Below are 21,623 nucleotides of genomic sequence, written 5' to 3' on the forward strand. Positions count from 1 at the left end.
CTTTATGAGAGCTTGCATGCACATCACGTGATAAACTCACACGTGGTGCATGCAGGCAAAGCATGGCAAAGCAACATGTCAATTCTTAATGTCACCTTACATACCCGACACATGTTTTTTTGCAATTAATTTGTTGTAATTTTGCTGTTTTGGCGGGACGAGTATTTGCTCTGAAACAAATTCGTCGTGATGATCGTACCGATAATATTAAACAAATAAACTTATATTTTTAAAACACATAAATACCCAGATCTAAAAACGTATAAGTCGGTCAAAAGCAGGCGGGGTGATGCAACACATTCCAAAAACAACCAGAACCCGTCTCAACCAGCTGATCACGCGATCGAAGCTCGCTCAGCCAGTTTGTCCAGAGTTGCCACAGCCAAACGCAGACACAAATTCAGCGCCTTTTTTCCTATGTTGATGTTTCGACTATCGCGGCATAAATGCACCATCGGCAGAGATTATATCGTTCAGTCGCAGACGAGAATCGTCCGCATGCATTTGTGTATAGGTTTGACAAAATATATTAATATGATGATATTTAATATGATTCTTTTTTTCATGCAGGGTGTTTTGCGTCAGGTGTAATAAAAAAAATCTGCGCCTGTTCGTTTTGGAGGCAAAAACTTGCTGTGTCACCCAGGAAACCATAACAACAACGCAATGCCATTCACTGTTAACAACAACAACGTTATGCCAGTGCTGCCGAAACCTGAAAACGCCACGGGAGGCCTTGTCGACAACAACGCACCGTTGAGTGCCATCGAAGACAAGGAACTTCGCAAGAAACTGCGCAACCGGCAATCAGCTCTTGCAGCGCGCGAACGCAAGAAGGCCAGAATGCTCGAGTTGGAAAGGCAAGTTGCTGAACTTCAGGAGATAAACAGACGTATGGAGGACGACAACCAGTATCTCCGTGCCAGACTCGAGGTGATGGCTCGAAAATGCGTGCGGGCCGGAATGCGACTCGACGGGGAAAAGGACTTTATTCGCACCTACAACTTCAGCGATCAGCAGGAAAGCATGCGCGGGCCAGGAGTAAACGATTACTCCAACGCATATGCCGTAAACCAGCAGCATCACGTCCCCTATCCGGTGCAACGTGACATGGGCTGCACCGACAACGCACATCATCAACATCACGAAGTTGGCACTCAAGCCGTTGAGCGCACAGACGGCGTCTCCACCAACGAAGCAAACTTGAGAAACGCAATCAAAGTGCTAGGGGCAAGACAGCACGAAATTCTCCAGTCTATGTCTTACACTGGGATGCATCCGCACGGTCGTCCGGTTGCAGCTCAACGCCCAAATCATGGAGTCCACCAGTTGCCAGTCAAGCAAGAATACGTGGAAACCCAGCTGGAACAAACGCAAACCACTGGATACGGCCAGTGCAATCAAATCACAGAAAACCTTAAAGACGCTCCAATCAGAATCGAAAGGTCGCGAGAGGCCTTGGGCAGAATTCCGCAAAACGGTGCGATGCGCGGTGCTGCTCACAAACGCTCCATGACCGATTTGCGCAGGCAGGCGTTGCCTTCCATCGGTGCCATGCTCGCGTCTCCTGCCAAGCGACAGTGCACGGAACAAGGGCCTTACGGTCATCCACAACAAGAACTTGCGACCCACCCCGCAGTAAGACCGATATCCAACGAAGTACAGGGAGATCAAATAGAAAATCTGCACCCTGGGGTCGGCCTTCAGTTTGAGCACAGCCAACAAGAGATGCAATTGCGGGCGATTGCCTCGGCACCCGAGTTACATAACGCCGAAATGCGTGACTGCAATTTAAATTCTGCCTCCTCGCCAATGGTACTAAACGCTGGTGACTGTCTTTCGGACGAGTTTTACGGTGCTGCTGACGGCAAACTCCCAGTTCTTGATTTTGACGACTTCATAACAGGCGATTTGTCAGCTGACTCGCCGACCGGTTTAAGCGGCAGCGACAGCGGCGTTAGCATGGACGACTCGCTCGATTGGATCGCTGAAAATCCCATATTCGACCTGTAAATTTTACCTTTAAGTATACATGCAATCGAAGTGTCTGTTGTTTCGTACTGTAAATCCGCCGAAATATGCAGTATTATGTTGCTGATGGTGCAAGCCGTCACGCTTGCGCCGATAAGCTCATTTCTTTTATCTTTGCCTATTTAACGTTTTGTCATATTAGCAGGCCTAAAATGTCTTCTGTGGGTTTCCATGCAATTTTTCGAAAGCCTCCGAAAAGTTTCTTTCTTTATCAAATATTTAATTGTGCCTTTTATTGTGCTTCGACAGTTGCTTGTTTTGCGGCTTGTGTGCGAAATGCAGGTAACAAATAAACGTGACCATGGTGAAAGTTGGCCTGTGCTGGTGATGTATTTTATGTAAGGTGCGCAGCCGGCACTTACAAATTGTTTAGAATTTAGATGTAAGTCAATTGCAGTTTGTGCCAACGAATTTTAACGTCTACATAGCGTTTGCAAAACTCAGCAGCGCGCCCAACAAAATATTGTCATCACTTCCTCATGTGAATGGATGAATTTTGCAAGATGATCGTTTCAAACTCAATAAAGGAGAATCTGTGTGCAGTAATTTAACTCGTGTGGACGTTTGTTCGTGAAAAACACCAAGTGCGTAATTGCTGGATTGCGCCACGAAATTGGCACCACCTGAAGCAAATTGCGATTCAACAAAAGCGAGGGTTTGAATTGAGACGCCCTCTCAACTACCACCACACGCTTGAGTCCTGAAAAGGTCGTGCCATTTTGACGCAAAGCATATCTGGACCGTGATTCATCAGTACCGCCTATCTTACTGCCTCCATCATCCGAGGAGGGCTTCCTAGCATTCAGTTACATTCATGAACTTAAAATGTCAATGTCAGCCCTTGGTGCTGTAAACTTCACAGGGTTTCTTACCGCTGTTGATTTTGTTTTATTTTCGAAACCAATTTTCTACCAAAAAAGTCAATTTTCCACCAAACAATTGATTACTGGGTGCTTCAGTAAAAAGGTAAGTAAATTTATTTAGAGGATCACCGGTACATACGCTGTGTCGTCATGGTGGCAATAATGTAAATTTAAATAAACAACTTGTCGTCGTCCACACCTGACGCAGAGCCCGAGGCGAAAGTAGCCACAAGATTCGTTCAGGTTTTTTATCCAGAATGGGTAGCCGATGAAACCGGAATGGGCCATTTACCATTCGTCAGTTACCACTGATGTTTAACTGGAGGTCGCAATCTGCACAGGTCCACAATGCCTTTGTAATAATCCATCACACACATGGGTGGTGGATACCTCTGTTGCAGCCTGCTTCCATTCCGGTCCGCAAATAATCTTCATTGGTTTGCTGAACTTGCGTACAGCTGACGATTAAACATATCACGTAGCACAACCATTCCGTCCTCGTAACGGGCGTCGTTTTCGCAGGATTTTTGTGTCCACCTGTGTCAATTGCCGCATTAGGTGAACTGATGTGCGTGCGTTTGAAAACAGGGAGTTCCCCAACATACCTTTCACGAATAGTCCGCCATCGTTGGATGTGATTTATCAGCAATGTTTCTGGTGGAGGCGGAGTCATATTACCGAGCAAGTAGTCGTTGATTCTGTTGTATGTGAAAAAACACATATGCTGTTGGTAATACATTTGAAGAAAATATAATATCTACTAAAAAGTTCAACCCAACTCCTAATCTTAACTTTTTTAATGTTAGAGGCAAAAACCTCAAGTTTGTTTGGCGGAAAAGTTTAAAACAAACCTTGAAAGCCTGACAACAAACTATAAGAATACTAAATGTAAAACTTTGTGCTGTTCTATCATAAAAAGATGTCGACTACATTTCCAATAGAAGTTATTTTGCCAACCTACCTATCAGGTGAATGAGGCAGAGGTTGGGGAACTCTTGGACTTACATACTTTCCCTTTTTATTAACATTGTTCCATTTAACGTTGGGTGGAGGTATCTCGTACAAATTTCCCGACACTTCGTCATCTTCACTCTGTCAAACCAAAAAAGGAGAAGTGATTAGTTCATACACTGGCAAGGGTAAAAAAGATCATTACATTTGGCCCCTCCTCATCTAATCCCTTTCTCGGGTGATTTTGAAGTACTTTTCCAGATGGTTCATTGTTCATCCAAGCACGACATATAGGGTAGAGTGGAGTTTCCTCGCTAAATGTTGCAAGATCAATGCTTCTATCGAACAACTTCATGATAAAAGAATCTGAATACAACAAACAAACAACATACACAATGTAAGGATCCAAAACTTAATGGTCAACAAAATATGTCTCTTACTGGGTTTTAGTTTGTCATCTTTTCCCTCTTCTTTTCGTTTTCTTTTTCTTGAAGATTTTGTTGGAGTCGATGGCCTGAAAACAAAGGTCATGCGAAAATTCACCTTAATTACATATTTATTTATCTTCAAATGATATATGTTCACAACATATTACGCTATAAAATGCTAAAATGCATGAAAAGTATCACGGGATTTCCAATTTGATGCTACATTTACAGGAATAATATGTAGGCCATGTAAAACACAAGTTAAAAAGTGTTATGGAAGATTTCTAGTATTTTTTAAAGCCAACATACAGTTTTTTAGCTTCTTCTTGTGAGCTATCAATCACCTCCTCATTTTTGACCACAATTGCAGCTCCTGGTACTCTATAAATACATGCATACTTACTTTGCTTGTTTTCACACATACAAAATAATGCAGTTTCAAATCAGTCAACAATCATTCCTTTTTTGTTAGACAATTTTGCAAACAAAAAAATTTACACCAATATCAAGTCACAATTACTTGCCGTTCATTAGCCTTGTTTAACATTCCCTGTAAAACGTTTTCAAAATCGGCCCTTGCATCATTTGAATCAAGTTCTTGTTGATATTGATAATCTCCCATTTTCTCCAACGTTTTTGCAACAATAATAAAGCAAACCCTAATGTTACACACATTAATCTGCAGTGATCGTTTAAAATCTCCGCGTAAAATCCACATAGTGTTTCCCAATTAGTTCCAAAAAATTACAGTTCTCAAGCCCTTGCAAAAAGTATTACTTTAAAAAATTGCAAAAAGTACACAAAATAAATTAATAACCTATTAGTAATGATCAAAACGAACTAACATACGTTCTAGTACAAACATTGCTCAAATAAGTTACAAGTTTTTTTTTTCGGAAACGCAAGATCTGGTAAGCGTCAAAACAGGTCAAATATTACCGGTAGTTCATAAATGTAAATAGGATTTCCATGTTTTTGCGGGACAGCAGTATAGGACAAAAAGTAACAAACTAAAGTCGTCGGCGTTTACAAATAACTTGTACCACCCGATTCAAATTGTTTTCGACGCTTGAAGCGTGATATAAGACAGTAAAAATCACCGCTTCAAGCGTGCTGTGGCAGCAACACGGGCAACATCTGTTGCTCTCTTCAACGCTTCAAGCGTTCGGAGCAACAACACAGACGTATCTTCGTTGTAGCGAGAAATGTTACGCATCATTGCTGCGCGTGATACCGTTGAAATGCTACGATATTTTTTGTATTGCACCAGAATGGCAATGCGTCCGTTGCGACGGACGCAAAATGTTTGCCATTGAGACGTACATCGTTATTGGAGGGGACTCGTTGGATTTTAATTGGATTGAAACTACACTGCAAATAAACGATTAACAATGGGCGCCAAAAAAATCTAGATTTAAAGCAACAGAAGTGGGTGGTGAAAACCTTCGTTTGAAACTGGTTCGTATTTGTTCTACAATATGAATAAGCATCAGTTGCTTTGCTTTGGCCTATGCGGGTCCATTTCCTACAAATGGTGGTAATGCCATTACTATTATGCATTGTATTATTTTCTGAATTATTTCAGATTCAAAACATGCATGTTTTTTTTCTTACGATATGTAGTGGTACCAAATTGCTATGCATGAATACTTTTAGTTTGGCTTATTTTTCTCAAACTTGACACAAATGTGGCCAATTTGCAGTTGAAAATCCTGTGGTGAAGTGGTATGTCACATTCGCTTTAAAAAAGCGAAAGACCTTGGTTCGATTCCAAGTGGGATTATGTTATGGTCGCAAACTTAGCCTATGCAATTTCATTGTGCAAACATCTTTTGTTTTGATTGATAATTTTTTTTTAATATTTTGTTTTTTGAAATAAGCATGATCTTTTTGCTGTACTACTGTTGTTTAATGAAAGGATTGTTGGATTCTTTGTTGTGATTGTCAATTTCTTTCCTTTTTACCAATATATTTAAGTTTGCTGTTTTGGTTACTAATTTTTCCGCAAATACAAGCAATTTTTGCATGTAAAATTCATTGTATTAAAAAAAAGTTTAACATCATTTTACAAAAAATATTTACAGGACTATCAGCTGAATAGGTATTGTCAAAGCTAATGTAAAGTTAGGCACTAACAGTATCAAGAGCAGAAGTGATTAAAGAAAATGAAGAAATTTGTAAGATTTTTCTAGCATTTCAAGTTGTTCAGTATTTGCTTTTTAGTTATTCATGTAAACATAGGTGTTTTTTTTAACATACACACATGTTTTAAAAGGCAATAAAGAAAAGAGGATCAACTTTATTTTCCATTAAAAAACATGGGACAGCAAAATCTCAGAGGCCAGCATTTTTAAAACCTAGGCCTACTGCAGTGGAAAAAGAAATAAAGGAACAGCCAAGTACAAGCTACTTGTCACATAATGGCAAATGTGCAACAAGTTACCCATACGTTGCTACAAGAGCAAAGTTAAGCAAAAATTGGAGGGCCGAAGAGGAGAATTTATTAAATGTTGCATTAGAGTTACATAATCCCCAGTCACATGAGTGCACAGTTTGCCATTGTATTTTGGAAAATATTCTACGTTGCAATGATTGTGGTGTTGCGACATACTTCTGTCAAAGCTGTTGGGAGAAAACACACATCAACTTGCCTTTTCATACACCTGAAATGTGGCAGGTAAAGTAAAATGTAGTTTTTTATTAGGCCTACAAATTGTCTTACATAGTTGCACACTTTGGGAAATTGATTTTCAGGAATGCATGTTTGTTACTATTAAGCCAACACCTAAATTGCTGCAAAGACCGGACCAACATATCTGTAATACAAATTTTGTCAAGCAAATGGTCATAATTGATTCTGTTGGTAAGTTAGCTTTACAATTGTTGTGTGTTGTTGAATAAGCAATACATGTTGTTAAATACAAAACACATGCAACAGATAGCATATTCACTCAAGTCATGCTACACAAAATATTTCTACTGCTATGTAAATACTAAAATGTTTCCAGGGAATCAACACCAACATAACATTCAATTTTGCAAATGTGAAAGTGAAGCAACGACCTTACTGCGATTAAATCTCTGGGCTTGCTCTCCAGTTCACCCAAGAATGGCGCTGAGCATTAAATTGTTGGACACAATTAGAGTTTTGAACATGGAAAAACATCTGTCTGTGGAAGGTTTTTGCCATGCTCTACAGTACAGATTTTGTCCCACACCTGGTCAACCATGTTATGTATGTGATTTACTTTAAACAATAAAAATATTTTTTACTTCCTATATTTTTTCACATCCGTAATTTAGGTAAAGGACCTGTCGAAGGTTCTTCTTCGGGAAACCCTTGAGTCATATAGGCATCATATATATCAACTGCAACATGCCCAGTCTGGTCACTTTATTGATGTTGATGATGGCACATCATGTCCTGCATGTGCTGGGGTATTGCGCCACACTTGTTCTGTAAAAATATCTTTGCAAATGTGCATAATATTTAGTATTATTCAATGACAGAAAGTCTATTTAGTATCCTTTACTCAACTCATACCTTTTGTTACTTTTTAAGAATCCAGCTTGTGATAATCTCATCTGCATGGATGCTAACTTCGGTTTGGTAAGACGAAAGGCAGCAGGCGATCAGAGCTTAGAACCTCACCACAAAAATAGATTTTTTCTCCCTGATGAAATGGTGGATAAGTTTGTTGAAACTTATGATGACAGACACAAGCAAACAATGGTTTAAAAATAAAAATATTTACATCCTTTTTTCTCACAATCCAATATTTTTTTCATATAATAGGAATGCAGTGACTTTCAAGCTGGAAGCAGAATCCGTTCCAAAGGAAAAAATGCAAAGTTAGATATAAAAGGAGTGTTTGGTTCATGTTGCAGACATGAAATACCCAAATTTTTTATGAATCTAAAACATGGTGAAAGGTACACCTAGTAATTATTATTTTTTTGGTGATGTGATTGTTTGTTAATTTTTTTTCTATTTTGTAGGTTTGCGTATCCTGTTTGTTTATTAAGAAACATTTTGTCTCAAACACCAAATGATGTTAAAGTTCTATATGATGTGGCTTGTCGCCTGTACAGTCATTGTTTGGTAAATACGCACTGCAAGGTAATCCTAGTACTACCTGTTAATAACTGTTGCCGTTTTCTGTGAAGCTACAACCTCAAAGGAACAGTCAAATTTTAAACCGGGTTGAATTTGCAGTTCCTGTTTTTCATGGATATGGACACAAATTAGACTGCCAGGTATGAATGAGCTTTACATGATACAAAAATAAAAAAAAATCTTCAGACTTGCTGAATTAAACCTATGCCTAGTATTCAAAATTTTTCACCTAGATAAAATTCTCACCTCGTAACAAAGAAGGATTTGGTTTAATCGATGGAGAGGGAATGGAAAGGATGTGGTCATATTTGAGAGGTTCCAGCAAAATGACCAAAGAAATGAAGCCAGAGCACAGACTAGATCTAATCTGTGACAACTTGTTGCACTACACCTCTAAGCAACGTTCAAAACTAGGTTAAGTTTTATTTTTTTTTCAGGTTTTGATTTAGTAAATATACCTTTTTGTATTGAATAGGATCTAGTTTGACACATAAGCTGCTAAGGGCAAAAGCAGTTTACGAAGAAACATCATTTTGTGTTTCTTCTTATCCAGGTCCATAATATTATTTTTTTATATTTTAGTTTTGTTACCACAGATACATTTGTAGGTAACATACAGGGAATTGGCCCACAACAACAACCAGGCCCTGATACGGAAAACAAATTAGAACCACTTGAGCAGTACGCTCTTAAATTAAATGAATGGAGTAATAAAAGGTATGTACTAAACAAAAAAATTACCTTTAGGTACTTAAAAATTGTATTTTTATTTTATTTAGGATCCTTTTGGCTGGTGCTGAAAATCAAAATGGAATCAATGAAATTGAAATTGCCGACCTTGCTGCATCTGTTGCTAGGTATTGCTAAAGTTTGTGTGAACTGGTCTAAAAATAACATTGTGTTGATGATTGCAGGCTTGATAAGCAACTTAATGCAATAGAAAAAAAACAAAAGATTCAACGACAAACAATGACAAACATGATATTTCAGGAAAACTTGAAAAATGCAACAAAAAAGCAAAAAAAAACAGTTCTTACAAAATTACAAAAAGAAGTAAAAGAAAGGCAATTTTTAATTTCATTGCTAAAAAAGTATCCCGGTGGGTGTTATACTGTACAACATTATTATTTCAACTGTGTTTCAAAGTAATTATTTCCAGGTGGTCAATCAGTAGCTAGCAGGCTGTTGAAAAACATACGACGCACAAACACAAACATAAGAAAAGGAATTAGGCAATACAATGAACTTCAAGGTAACCCTGATGCAGAACATCCAGGAATTTTGAATTTCACAGATGTTGTGGAGAACAGTTTTGTTAATGAAACTTATGAAACAGCTTTACCCAAACTGGTTAGGGAAAACTATTTTTTGATGATGCGAGCCTCCGAAGAAATTAATATTGTGAAACAGGATATGATCAGTTGCCTAATTTTTTATCAGAAGCAAGTTGACAAAATTAACATGTTGCGCTGTACCAGCAGCCAGTATGCAGCATATCTTTCTTCACTCCAATGCCAGCTTGAATCAGTGCTGTGGCATTTGTATAAAAGTTTTAAAATGCATGTAACTTTTCCACTACCAAAGTTGTATTTCAAATTGCTTTTTGATGACGATGAAAATTCAGAGTGGGCTGATATATACAATAATTTATTGCCCGAAACTTCAGTTCAAGATTTTGATGACGACCTAGATTCTGACGACGAGGACATGTGTTAATTGTGAATTTTGTCCGCTGTGCGTTCCCTTTTTTCAACCAGTTTTGGTGCGTCTCAGAGACTTGCATTTGTAACAAATAATCGGCAAGAATTTGATCCAGTTTGCAGTTGTTGAGGCAATAATCTGTTTACTACAGCCTCTAATTGTGTTGTTAATTTTTATCGCAATACATAATTGGATTATGGTTGTTGCTGAAAAAATACGTTAGCATAATACAGACAGGTAGAAAAGTAAATCAATTGTCCGGCCACCATACCAACCTACGCAGTAGCCCCATTCCCTTGAGTCCTTCAGCTTTTTTCTTTTTCAAACACTATCATTGTTACCATTAAGTGCGTCACAGAAAACAACAATTGACTTTGTGTGTAAACAACTAAAGCAAGTTGAAGTAAAACATGTATGTGGTTCAAACCCATAACGAACTGACAAACACCGATATAAAACTCATCAATTCATATGGTACTTTGCTCCTAATTATACCCGACAAAAATCACATTTACTAACCACAGTAATTGCGTTAAATACGCCCGTGAGTCCACAGGGTCCGTGAGTTCACAGTTTTGAATTTCCCAAATGCAGCTATCTGGTTATTTTTAAAAATAAGCCTTTGTGCAATTTGTACCAAGCCAACTAAATGTTAATTCGAGTTGTTCTACCAAGCCGTTTTCATTTTAACGCTGCCGTTTTTGAGTAGTCAACAGAAACGCACAGCACATGATTGCTGTCAGTCGAGACAAACTAGCGTTAATGGTCATGCCCTTCCATGCAGCTATGATGTGCCACCCTAATTTTTTTGTTTCTCACTCTTTCGGATTGAAATTTGTAACAAGTTAAGTAAATGTTAATTCGAGTTGTTCTACCAAGCCGTTTTCACTTTAACGCTGCCGTTTTTGAGTAGTCAACAGAAACGCACAGCACATGATTGCTGTCAGTCGAGACAAACTAGCGTTAATGGTCATGCCCTTCCATGCAGCTATGATGTGCCACCCTAATTTTTTTGTTTCTCACTCTTTCGGATTAAAATTTGTAACAAGTTAAGTAAATGTTAATTCGAGTTGTTCTACCAAGCTGTTTTCACTTTAACGCTGTCGTTTTTGAGTTGTTGACAGAAACGCGCAGCACATGATTGCTGTCAGTCGAGACAAACCAGCGCCCAATGGTCATGCCCTTCCATGCAGCTATGATGTGCCACCCTAATTTTTTTGTTTCTCACTCTTTCGGATTGAAATTTGTAACAAGTTAAGTAAATGTTAATTCGAGTTGTTCTACCAAGCCGTTTTCACTTTAACGCTGTCGTTTTTGAGTTGTTGACAGAAACGCGCAGCACATGATTGCTGTCAGTCGAGACAAACCAGCGCCCAATGGTCATGCCCTTCCATGCAGCTATGATGTGCCACCCTAATTTTTTTGTTTCTCACTCTTTCGGATTGAAATTTGTAACAAGTAAACTAAGTGTTAATTCGAGTTGTTCTGCCAAGCCGTTTTCATTTTAACGCTGCCGTTTTTGAGTAGTCAACAGAAACGCACAGCACATGATTGCTGTCAGTCGAGACAAACTAGCGTTAATGGTCATGCCCTTCCATGCAGCTATGATGTGCCACCCTAATTTTTTTGTTTCTCACTCTTTCGGATTAAAATTTGTAACAAGTTAAGTAAATGTTAATTCGAGTTGTTCTACCAAGCCGTTTTCACTTTAACGCTGTCGTTTTTGAGTTGTTGACAGAAACGCGCAGCACATGATTGCTGTCAGTCGAGACAAACCAGCGCCCAATGGTCATGCCCTTCCATGCAGCTATGATGTGCCACCCTAATTTTTTTGTTTCTCACTCTTTCGGATTGAAATTTGTAACAAGTAAACTAAGTGTTAATTCGAGTTGTTCTGCCAAGCCGTTTTCATTTTAACGCTGCCGTTTTTGAGTAGTCAACAGAAACGCACAGCACATGATTGCTGTCAGTCGAGACAAACCAGCGCCCAATGGTCATGCCCTTCCATGCGAAGGCACGTTGCAATTTCATGCGTTAATGGCCAAGCGGAAATAGCATAAAAGAATTAAAACACGTAAAAGAATTAAAACACGTTAAACAAACATATAGTAGTGATTCCAAGCGTAACCTTTTCTGTTTCCACGGCTTGATATTTTACAACTTCCGTGTTTCCTTTTTATATTGTGTTGTTCATGTAATTAGCACGGCTTGACATTGTACTTTATTGAGCGCGTTACGTAAACTAAACTGGAAATACTCATGATATTTACAGCCAAATTACATTACTTCTTGTGCCTATTGGCCGTTTCCTTTAATTTTCGTGTTTATCTTCAGGTTTTCTCTTTTTTGTGTTGTTCATGTAATTACAGGTGACGTTCTCCATATCTTTTATTCACCGTAATATTTACTGTCGTGTTTTGGCAAAAAATGAACCAAGCAATGAATGAAATAAACAACTGCTACAAACTCATTGAGGCATAAATCAATCGAAAAAAACGCGGTACGCAATAATTATGAATAATCACGGGAAAAAACACGGAACACAGGGGAAAGTGCTTTTGCAATGTAATGATTTAAAACATGAGGTAGAGAATAAAAACAACAATTTTCTACAACCAACAGTTTTGCTAAAAGATACTTTTGTTTAATCACTTTGACACATTTCTGATCGATCTAGTGGTCGGTGCCAAACGCTAGTAACACAGGATCGCAGTCGATTGGCCATCCGGCTTGCTGAACAAAGCAAAAGAGATGGGTTATTCTGATGTGGAAGGGGCCATGTGCAGCTTGCGTTTGTTCCATCACGTAGTCCTATCCCATGTGTTAATCTAGTACAGAGTGTGCACGTCTACCGAGTCTACAGTGACAGGTTGCAGAAACGTTTCTCCAAGTAAGTTACTCTGTAAACCTGTCAAAACAAATCAACACAGCAGTACGGTGTACAGGACAGCTGACTATTAAACAAGCTAATACAAACTCAGAATTAAAAACCACTGTTTCCGATTACGTTTTACAACTGTGCAATACTGCCTTGAAAAAATTAAAGCATACGTAGTTGCTGATTCCTAAAGGAGAATTAAATAAACAATGCCTTGTCGGTTAAGTAGTTGCCAAAGTCAAAATATCAAAGCCAAAGCTAATATGCTAGTCATTGTGTTTTTCATCAGTGCTAAGCAAGAAAGAGTTACAGCAGGGTACATGCAGAGGTTTAAAAAGCATCTGCCAAATTAGTAGCATGTTAGCTTTGGCTTTTCTTTTTAAACATATTTAAATTTGTTACTGTTTATCATGAAACATAAATTTAACATTAAAAAAATCGGCAGGAAAAACAATTTCGGTGTAGTGTATAAAAACTGTAGGAGTTTATGCATAGAAAACATTATTTTAGGAACATTTAATTTTGTCATCATTGTCATTTTGGAAGCTTAAATTAGTCAAAATCTTAAACATTAAACCCCTCAGCAGCAAACATGTCAAAAAGTCCAACTTCTGCAGATGTCTGAATATCTATGGTCATAAAATTTTGGTCATTCAATCCAACAATTTGGGAGGACGTTTCTGCAGCTTCCTTATTTGAATTTTCATCTGTCAATACAAGAAAACAAACTTAAAATGTATTAAATTTTGTCTGATTGGTTCAATACACATCAGAGAAATTACTGCGTAGTATAATTCCTATCAGTTTTTTTCCTAACACCTTTAATCCTTACCATTTAAGATTGTAATAGTGATCTCATCTTTGCAGCCTAAAATGTCTAAGCACTGTTTTTTCCCATATGCTGATGGATATTTAATTTCTAAACCGGATGGAAGACCAGTCACTTGTAGTTTCCTCTTCTGGCTGTATGGCATTCTGGCCTTTACCCCTTTTGCTAAACCTTTGCGAGTTAAATTGTGTTAAAGTAAGTTTATACAACAGCAACTATGTTTTGCAGGTTATCTGGACAAACTACAAACATTTGGTTTGCAGCTCACAGAAATCATACTTTTGGCTCCACTTTGCTAATATACAAACTATAAACTGTTTGCCAAAACTTTTTTTTTGGCTACTTACTATACTTTTCATTAAAAATTGCCTGAACTTGTTTCCTCAAGTCACTAACACTGTTGTCCATGCTGGCTTGTTGACAGTGTTTAGCTGTGTCTAAAGCAAAACAGTACTTTTAAATTTCTGTTCATCTGTAATTTTTATGATTGTTACTTAAAATATATTAAGAGGACAACCAAGGAAAGAACACATATTCAATCAAGGAATGTTTGGCAACAGATTTCAACTTATGATAGGGGCTGACAATGAGTAAATCCAGTAATCTTTTGTGTGTAAGGGCCTTGAGTTGCCCCAGTATTTTGTTTTGCTGTACAACAAATTACATAGGGACATTTAATAATTGAGGCTCAACTGGCAAAAAAATACTCGGTTGGCCAATGTTTGGGTAGTTATGCAACAGACATTCATCAGGACAAGTAAGTAAAACACAACATGATGATAAACAGTAACATGCAAAAATAGGCCTGAATATCGAACATTATGTCTGGCCAACAACACACTTTACAACCAAAACCAGAATTCCACTTGGAATAAAACCACAAAGCACACCTTACAAAAACGATTGCTGTTTAAATGTGTAGCTTAGCTGCAATGGCACTTTTATCTCAAAATAAACATTATTTGTTGATGTGTAACAAATAAGATTTGTTGAAATCCGACAAACAAAATTAAAATGTTAAGTAAATTAAATGCATACAGACCCAAATTAAAACATAATTCGCAACCAATACCAGAATCCCACTTGGAATCGAACCAAGGTCTTTCGCTTAAAACGCGAAAATGATACACCACTTCACCATAGGATTTTACATTTAGTTTGGCCACATTCATGCAAGGTTTAATAGAAACTATATATATCATGCAAACTGATATCTGATATAAGCTAAAACACAAAATAAAATAATTAATTTTTTTTTACATACATTTTACTTAACTGTGGATAATTACTGGCCTTGTCACAAAGCTTGTCAGTTCATAAAATTACAGACTTGCTTTTTCATACCTTGATTGCTTGCATTTAATACGAAATGACGCTGCAACTCCAAATTTTTATTTAACATTTGAGCAGACTTTGGGGTCCCAAATATTTGTAATTCTCCATCAGCATATGCCAATCCACCTACTTCGCAATTAACCTGGTGTAGTGCTTTGCACTAAAATAAACGTTGCAATTTATTTGTTTCCTGCATTAGTTATGCACAGTTCAAATATATACTTCAACATATTAACAAAAAAAAGGCAATGGACATATTTTCTTACTGCATTTTCGATGATTTCCAGCTGCTGTCTTTTAAACTTTTTTAGCTTTTTATCAGTCATGTCGGTTGGTGGTGGGCTTTCCTTAAAGTTGTGAGCTTTTTCACTCCAAGATTTTCGTTCCAAATTGGTTAGTTGTCGCCATTTTTCACTGAAGACTTTAATGTTGGCTTCACAACCAACATAGATATTATTAACACATACAAATGTTTAAGAATAAATTTTCTTGACGCAAAGAAAATTTGGTATTTCTTAACAGTTGTTATACTTTTATATTTTCAAGTTTTATTTTTTTATACATGAACAACCTTATAATTAAAAAGCTAAATTATTAAGTATATGTATCATGTTTCCCATGTGAACCGGTTAGTGTTCTGTGCTGCCTGCATGACAGTCAGGTGTTGGTTATTCTAGTCTACACCATACTAAACTATGAGACTCGGACAATGCAAATTCTGTAACATACACTGTTTGGATTCACAAGGCCTAAAGAATAAACATATTTTGATTGGATCAGACATCTGAGAATATTATATTACTGAAAAAAGTACAAGGTAACCAGTTTTTTTGCCCTGAGGTATTAAAGTACACTTCAAGGTGAGGTTCACTCAGGAACTCTTCGCCTAATGGAAGCACTACCTACTGTGGCGTATGTTGCAGCACCATGGTTGGCAAAAGTACTAGTAATTAGACAAAAAATAGTTTCTTATAAAATATACAAAACATGTGGAAACCATGCTGATAACTTACAGTTTCCTTGAAGAGACGAACAGAACAAATTGTAGCCAGTCATATGCTTATACATTTTTCTCTGCTTATACATCAAGTAACTGTATGAATAAAGAAAGGTAGTTTAGAAATGGATCTTTACTTTTTGTGAATTACTTATAACAAATAGCTGGTGAACCAGCAACAACCTGATGTTTAACACATTTATAAATGCTGCAAGGCCAAACTTTTACATCAAGCAAAAAACCATAATAATCAATAAATATAAAAATGTTTCTGAAAGGTAATGGATAGCAACTAAACTAGTGTTTCACACATTGGTTTTGTCGAAATGCACAAACATGATTTTGCAATCGACAAAAGACTGTTTTTGAGGGGCCACATAATTCAAATACAATTGTAAAACTTCTTTTTTTTTCAATACGGCATGTCACATTAATTTCATTTGAGTTTGGTATATTTTTGGTTTGACTGTGTTCAAGTTTGTGCACCTTCATAACGAAAATCAATTTTGTAAAGAGACTGCTTGTATAACAAGTTGTTTTTTGTTGCATTATACATGAATGCCCCACTTCCATGTTGGTATCATAACAAACTAACACTATTAAATGTAGGTTGTTTTGTCATGGGGGTGTAACACAAATTTTTATTCAGTTAGCGAAGTGCCGAATCCAAATTACCTAAATTCACTATCCCGTTGCACTGAAAACATTTCATGTTCACAAAATGCAATTTTCTCCTGAAATCTCACGAACATTTGGCTTAAAATAAGTTGCATTTCAAAAACGGCCGAATTACGACGATATAAGCCTAAAGCCAAATACGTTTTTAAAGGCCGGGCAATTCAAATGGCAAGCCTGGTCAAACTGCTTTACGGCGACAACCGGCAACATAACATGCGTTCGATTAAAAACAGCAGGCGACGCAAACTCGCTACAACGAAGATACGTCTGTGTTGTTGCTCCGAACGCTTGAAGCGTTGAAGAGAGCAACAGATGTTGCCCGTGTTGCTGCCACAGCACGCTTGAAGCGGTGATTTTTACTATCTTATATCACGCTTCAAGCGTCGAAAACAATTTGAATCGGGTGTCCTTTTATATACAGTGAAACAATAATGATAGGTATTTTTTTAATAATGTACTGCTCTTCTGGCATAAACGTACTGTATTTTACGACGTTTCGTCTGCCATGCGGCGAGACATCATCAGGTATAACGCACCAATTGCATCACACTGAAACACGCAGGGGCACAAAAGAAAAAGAAAAAAGGGGAATGTTGACACCGCTTGTCAACTCACGTGCTAGAGGCAGAGGCACCAAACATTGCAGAAGATATAACAATTACAACAAATTATTGTAAACTGCCGGAAAGAAAACACATTGTTCTTTGTTATTGACGCAACCACTATGTTTGTGGATGTGCAACGACTCAAGAAATAGCCGCTTGGCGTGGTCCAGCTCCATTTTTAGTACGTTTATGCCAGAAGAGCAGTACATTTTTAATTGCAATATGCCTGGCAGCAACAGGAATTTCTCATTTTTTTAATAATTCGCCATCCTATCTCGTATAACAAAGGGATTAGAACTCCTATATTAAACGTATAACTTACTACTGGGCTCGTGTAAAACCCCGGGGAAGAATGCGCAGATTCCGTGTTGACATCCAATTCCACAGGTTTCACTATAGATGTCCCGCTCAACTCGAAACATTCCTCACGATTTCTCGGGAACAGCGGTAAATCCGTACCGCTGTTTGCAGGACGATTCCTCATTTTTCTCACTGGCTTCTTTGAAATGACCTTTCTCTCCTTGGAAGGTTGCCTTTGACGTGGCTGGGTGATGGCGTGAGCGTCGGGGAGCAAAGCCAGAGGATATGACGCGGAATCAGATCCTGGAGCGCTCCGACTGCTATCCCGGATGTGCATTACGTCAAGGTCATTTGCACTGCGAGGTTTGTTGTGGTGGGACGAGGTACCAATTGCATCGGCTTGTATCAAAATATCCCCCAGTGTGATGCTACCGTTTGTCACGTGATTTGCAGAAGTCACAAAGTTCTGTCTTGCGTCGAAATTGTACCGCGAACGCCTAAAAAAAGTAGGATAAGTTTTTTCGGACGTGTAAATGAATTACTTGTCCAATGAAATTATTGACTGTCTCTCTACTGACATTATAGTAACTTTTTACAAATATGCGGCTGGCACGATAGGTGGAAGTTTTATTGTTTTTTATTATTTGGTCTACACGTAAAATGGTAGAGCTATTCACGTTGTGCACAATTTCACTTTATTTTGATTCCCTGTTTTTGGTCCATACCTCGAAGCCGGGGTACGATGCCGGAACCACAAAACTTTTAACACATCTTAATAAATATTTGTTACTCTAATTCACCTTCGGTGTGGGGCGCTTTGAGTTGCGTTTGCAGTGGTCCTGTTTGTCGCAGCCGGTAAAGTTGAAAACCGGACCAGTCCAATTCCAGGAACAACCAGATCGGAAGACACGGGATTCGCTGCTGCTTCTCGTGAAGTTGGTTTATCGGGGCTGGAAGCGTGTGTGGATGGTAGAGTGGGATCTTTAACTGGATTTCGGTCAATTGGACAACATCTGCAGTAACGAGTCATAGATATAAATATATATAAGTAAGTACAATCGAAGGTGCGGAGGCACTTAATTTTTTTGAAGAAATTTCACTTGAAATGCATTTGTAACTGAAGCAAGTTAAACCGTCAAATTATAGATTTTGAACTATCAATTAAAAAATATATTAATTAAGATTTACTCTGCTGCTATTTCACCTGTGATCTTCACTCAACCACTTGTCGATGCATTCTCGGTGGAACATGTGGCCGCACTGGGGCAGTTGTCGCACAAGTTGACCCACCACGTACGCTCGAAGACACAGGCGACACTGTCGGCCTGGAGCAAGCAACCGTCCGCCTTGACGAACCTTGATCATTGGTAGCCGATTGATCACGTGATCCGGGAGGCCGGCGAGATCGACAGGTATGCCATTGGAATTCTGTGGCCTTCAAACACGCATATTTCCGCATTATCAACAAAATCACGCAATACTGTTGCTGCAACCAAAGGAACTGATCAATAACATCTAATTCCACAGGCAACATCACTTATATCTACATGGTCACACTGGAAATTTATCTTTACTTGAAAACAAAATGGAAATAACAGTTGACATGTATACAAACAAAACTATTGGCATAGTTAAATGTGTATGAATAAACAAAAAGGCTCATAGATAGAAAGTTACTGATAACAAGTGTAAGTAAAAAACACAACACTAACAATCAACAGCTCACCTATCCAACTCCAACAGGGTCTCATAATCATTTTCAGATAACTCCCTCGACTGAAGGTCGGATGCTACAGTGTCGATGACAAGGTCTCCTGCACCGAGGTCGCTGCGAGGAGGTGTGGGCCTCCACCTTTGAACTTTCCTCACCCGAAATACAAAGCTGTGATGCAGATGGTTGTTTCCATGGTAACAACTGTTGCAGAGGTGGAAGTCACTGCAGGACGTGCACTTGTAGCATTTGCCCTGTAAAAGTTTTAAATTTGATTTTGTCCGTTTTGAATTGAATTAAAACATTAATAGTCTTATGTAATCATTGATAATTCTAACCAATGTGAGCCTTTTAACCATAGAATACCACTGATTTGTTTCATATATGTAGGTTATGTAAAAATGTACAGGTCCACATGGCATTATTATATCCAGTATTTTTTTGTGTGTCAAAAGGGCACTGACTTAATAACCCTTGTGGTTTTATTGGAACCCATGGCATTTTATCCTTTAATTTTGTTGTTCATGTGCAGAGTAACTATACATGCCAAATGAAAAATTTCTAGTGTCACAAACAAAGAAATTAATATTAAATTATACTAACATGTAACAAACCTTAATGGGTGACATCCTGCACACACAGCATGTTACATTAGTATGTGAATCCAGGTGGTCATTTATTTTCTTCGGCTTGTGTTCCTCGGAGAGGGTGTTTCTGTATTCCTTAAGGAGATGCGAAAAACTGCCAAAGTCATTGCGGCAAAATGGGCATTGGATTTCATTACTTCCGGTCGACTGGCGTTGGTGGTCAGCCCAAACTTTCATGCATTTTATGTGGACGCTGTTCCCACAACCATATCTGAATACAAAAGTTAACTAAAAATACATCATCGGCTTAATAAGTGCACTTTATGTTGTCTATGTTGGACATGTGTGACAAGATTTTCTGTAAACTGTAAACACATAAAACATGAACATGAGTCAAACCTAACAGTATTTGCACCTGCAATATGTCACAGACAAGTGCTTTGCCAACAACTGGTCCTGACAAATTGGACAAATGTCTTCTTCTTTGATTGGACGTTGTTCCATTCCATCATCTGTCATAAAACAAAATACTGTAAAATTTAACAGCAATGTAAAGGAACAGGGATATCTTGCCTTTTCTTTCAACAATTTTTGGCACATTTGTCTGGACGTTTCTGACAGTGGTTGGCCCTTTCAACAGTCCATTTATTTCTCTTTCCACTAGTCCGAGTTGATAGGATACTGTAGTAGAATGTTAATTAAAACTCGAGTCTTGCATGACAAGCAATGTTTGTACTCACAATCGTTTTGTCTCTCCAACTTAAACCTTTTGAGAAGTACCCAACATATATGTTTGCACAAATTCTGTTCTTTTCTAAAGTTTGTACAATTGCAGATGTGGGGGTCGCCAAGGCAAACCTAACACACAAAAAACAACCAATTTTTTTAACTTGATTCGCACTAAAAATGAAAAGAAAATATGTAATACCTTGAATTTTTTGGACTCGCCTTCCTCTTTCAGTAGAAAAGAAGTTGGCCCAATTTCACGCAAAATAAAAATTGTTGAATTGAGAGCTTGGTCCTGGTGCCAACTTACTGCGTCGGAGGCAGTACGCTGCCAAACAACACTACGAGACATTTTTGACAACTTTTCGCCCCAGTCTTACAGCTTGGAAAATGAGAATCGAAACAAGCATTTGCAAAGCACTTGAAAAAAGCGCTTACAGCTCCTAGCAACAAACAAAATTTTAAATAGCGACACCCCACGACCAATTCATAGAAATATTACACAATGCCTAAAGTGTTTGACTACTTTTAAATGGAGTGTGTTCTCTTTAATGGAACACATTTGATCACGTTTGACATTTTGAATGTAAGTGAGCCTTCTAACCTCACACGGTGTCTAAAATTATTGGAAAATTTCAATTGTACTGAAGCATGACTTTGCACATCATGTGCGGGCTGCAAATAGGTATACGTTAGCATGATATTTCAAGATCTTGCAAAATGATATTAACTAACTTGATGTAGTTATGCAACATTCTAAATTGTATAATTTATCAATAATAATTTTTTGTTCATGCTGACATAACTACCTTTCCGTCGCAAAGCTTGGTTTATCTGACAAATGTGTTCCAAAACCATGTGCCTGCTGGGCTGTGTGCGTCCAATA

The 21,623-nt window shown here is 38.0% G+C and overlaps 4 protein-coding genes across 4 annotated transcripts; 2 read left to right on the top strand and 2 right to left on the bottom strand.

Moving 5' to 3' along the window:
• Window positions 1-214: 214 nt before the first annotated feature.
• LOC145908010 (uncharacterized) lies at window positions 215-2,323 on the top strand. The gene has a single exon (XM_082995184.1). It carries the CDS (start codon window positions 667-669, stop codon window positions 2,011-2,013), a length of 1,347 nt encoding a protein of 448 aa, XP_082851310.1. The 5' UTR covers window positions 215-666; the 3' UTR covers window positions 2,014-2,323.
• A 635-nt stretch (window positions 2,324-2,958) lies between these two features.
• Window positions 2,959-4,941, bottom strand: LOC145908133 (protein lin-37 homolog). The gene is made up of 7 exons (XM_082995329.1): window positions 4,798-4,941; window positions 4,583-4,654; window positions 4,286-4,359; window positions 4,051-4,211; window positions 3,856-3,986; window positions 3,500-3,592; window positions 2,959-3,431 (listed from the first exon to the last, which is right to left on the bottom strand). Exons 1-7 carry the CDS (start codon window positions 4,893-4,895, stop codon window positions 3,326-3,328), a joined length of 735 nt encoding a protein of 244 aa, XP_082851455.1. The 5' UTR covers window positions 4,896-4,941; the 3' UTR covers window positions 2,959-3,325.
• A 2,441-nt stretch (window positions 4,942-7,382) lies between these two features.
• LOC145890227 (uncharacterized) lies at window positions 7,383-10,293 on the top strand. The gene is made up of 12 exons (XM_082981251.1): window positions 7,383-7,508; window positions 7,577-7,711; window positions 7,836-8,006; window positions 8,070-8,206; window positions 8,273-8,375; window positions 8,441-8,530; window positions 8,624-8,804; window positions 8,866-8,943; window positions 8,999-9,107; window positions 9,170-9,247; window positions 9,305-9,489; window positions 9,550-10,293. Exons 1-12 carry the CDS (start codon window positions 7,383-7,385, stop codon window positions 10,104-10,106), a joined length of 1,950 nt encoding a protein of 649 aa, XP_082837377.1. The 3' UTR covers window positions 10,107-10,293.
• Window positions 10,294-15,423: 5,130 nt separating this feature from the next.
• LOC145895613 (E3 ubiquitin-protein ligase ZSWIM2-like) lies at window positions 15,424-21,151 on the bottom strand. The gene is made up of 11 exons (XM_082984417.1): window positions 20,940-21,151; window positions 20,752-20,869; window positions 20,585-20,692; window positions 20,427-20,523; window positions 20,039-20,282; window positions 19,440-19,678; window positions 18,918-19,148; window positions 18,514-18,726; window positions 17,736-18,210; window positions 16,147-16,226; window positions 15,424-15,566 (listed from the first exon to the last, which is right to left on the bottom strand). The coding sequence occupies exons 1-10, from the start codon at window positions 21,087-21,089 to the stop codon at window positions 16,212-16,214; spliced, it is 1,890 nt and encodes a 629-aa protein (XP_082840543.1). The 5' UTR covers window positions 21,090-21,151; the 3' UTR covers window positions 15,424-15,566; window positions 16,147-16,211.
• Between the last annotated feature and the right edge of the window lie 472 nt (window positions 21,152-21,623).

Source organism: Ascidia mentula, chromosome 1, assembly GCF_947561715.1.
Source record: "Ascidia mentula chromosome 1, kaAscMent1.1, whole genome shotgun sequence".
In the NCBI taxonomy this organism is placed as follows: domain Eukaryota; kingdom Metazoa; phylum Chordata; class Ascidiacea; order Phlebobranchia; family Ascidiidae; genus Ascidia; species Ascidia mentula.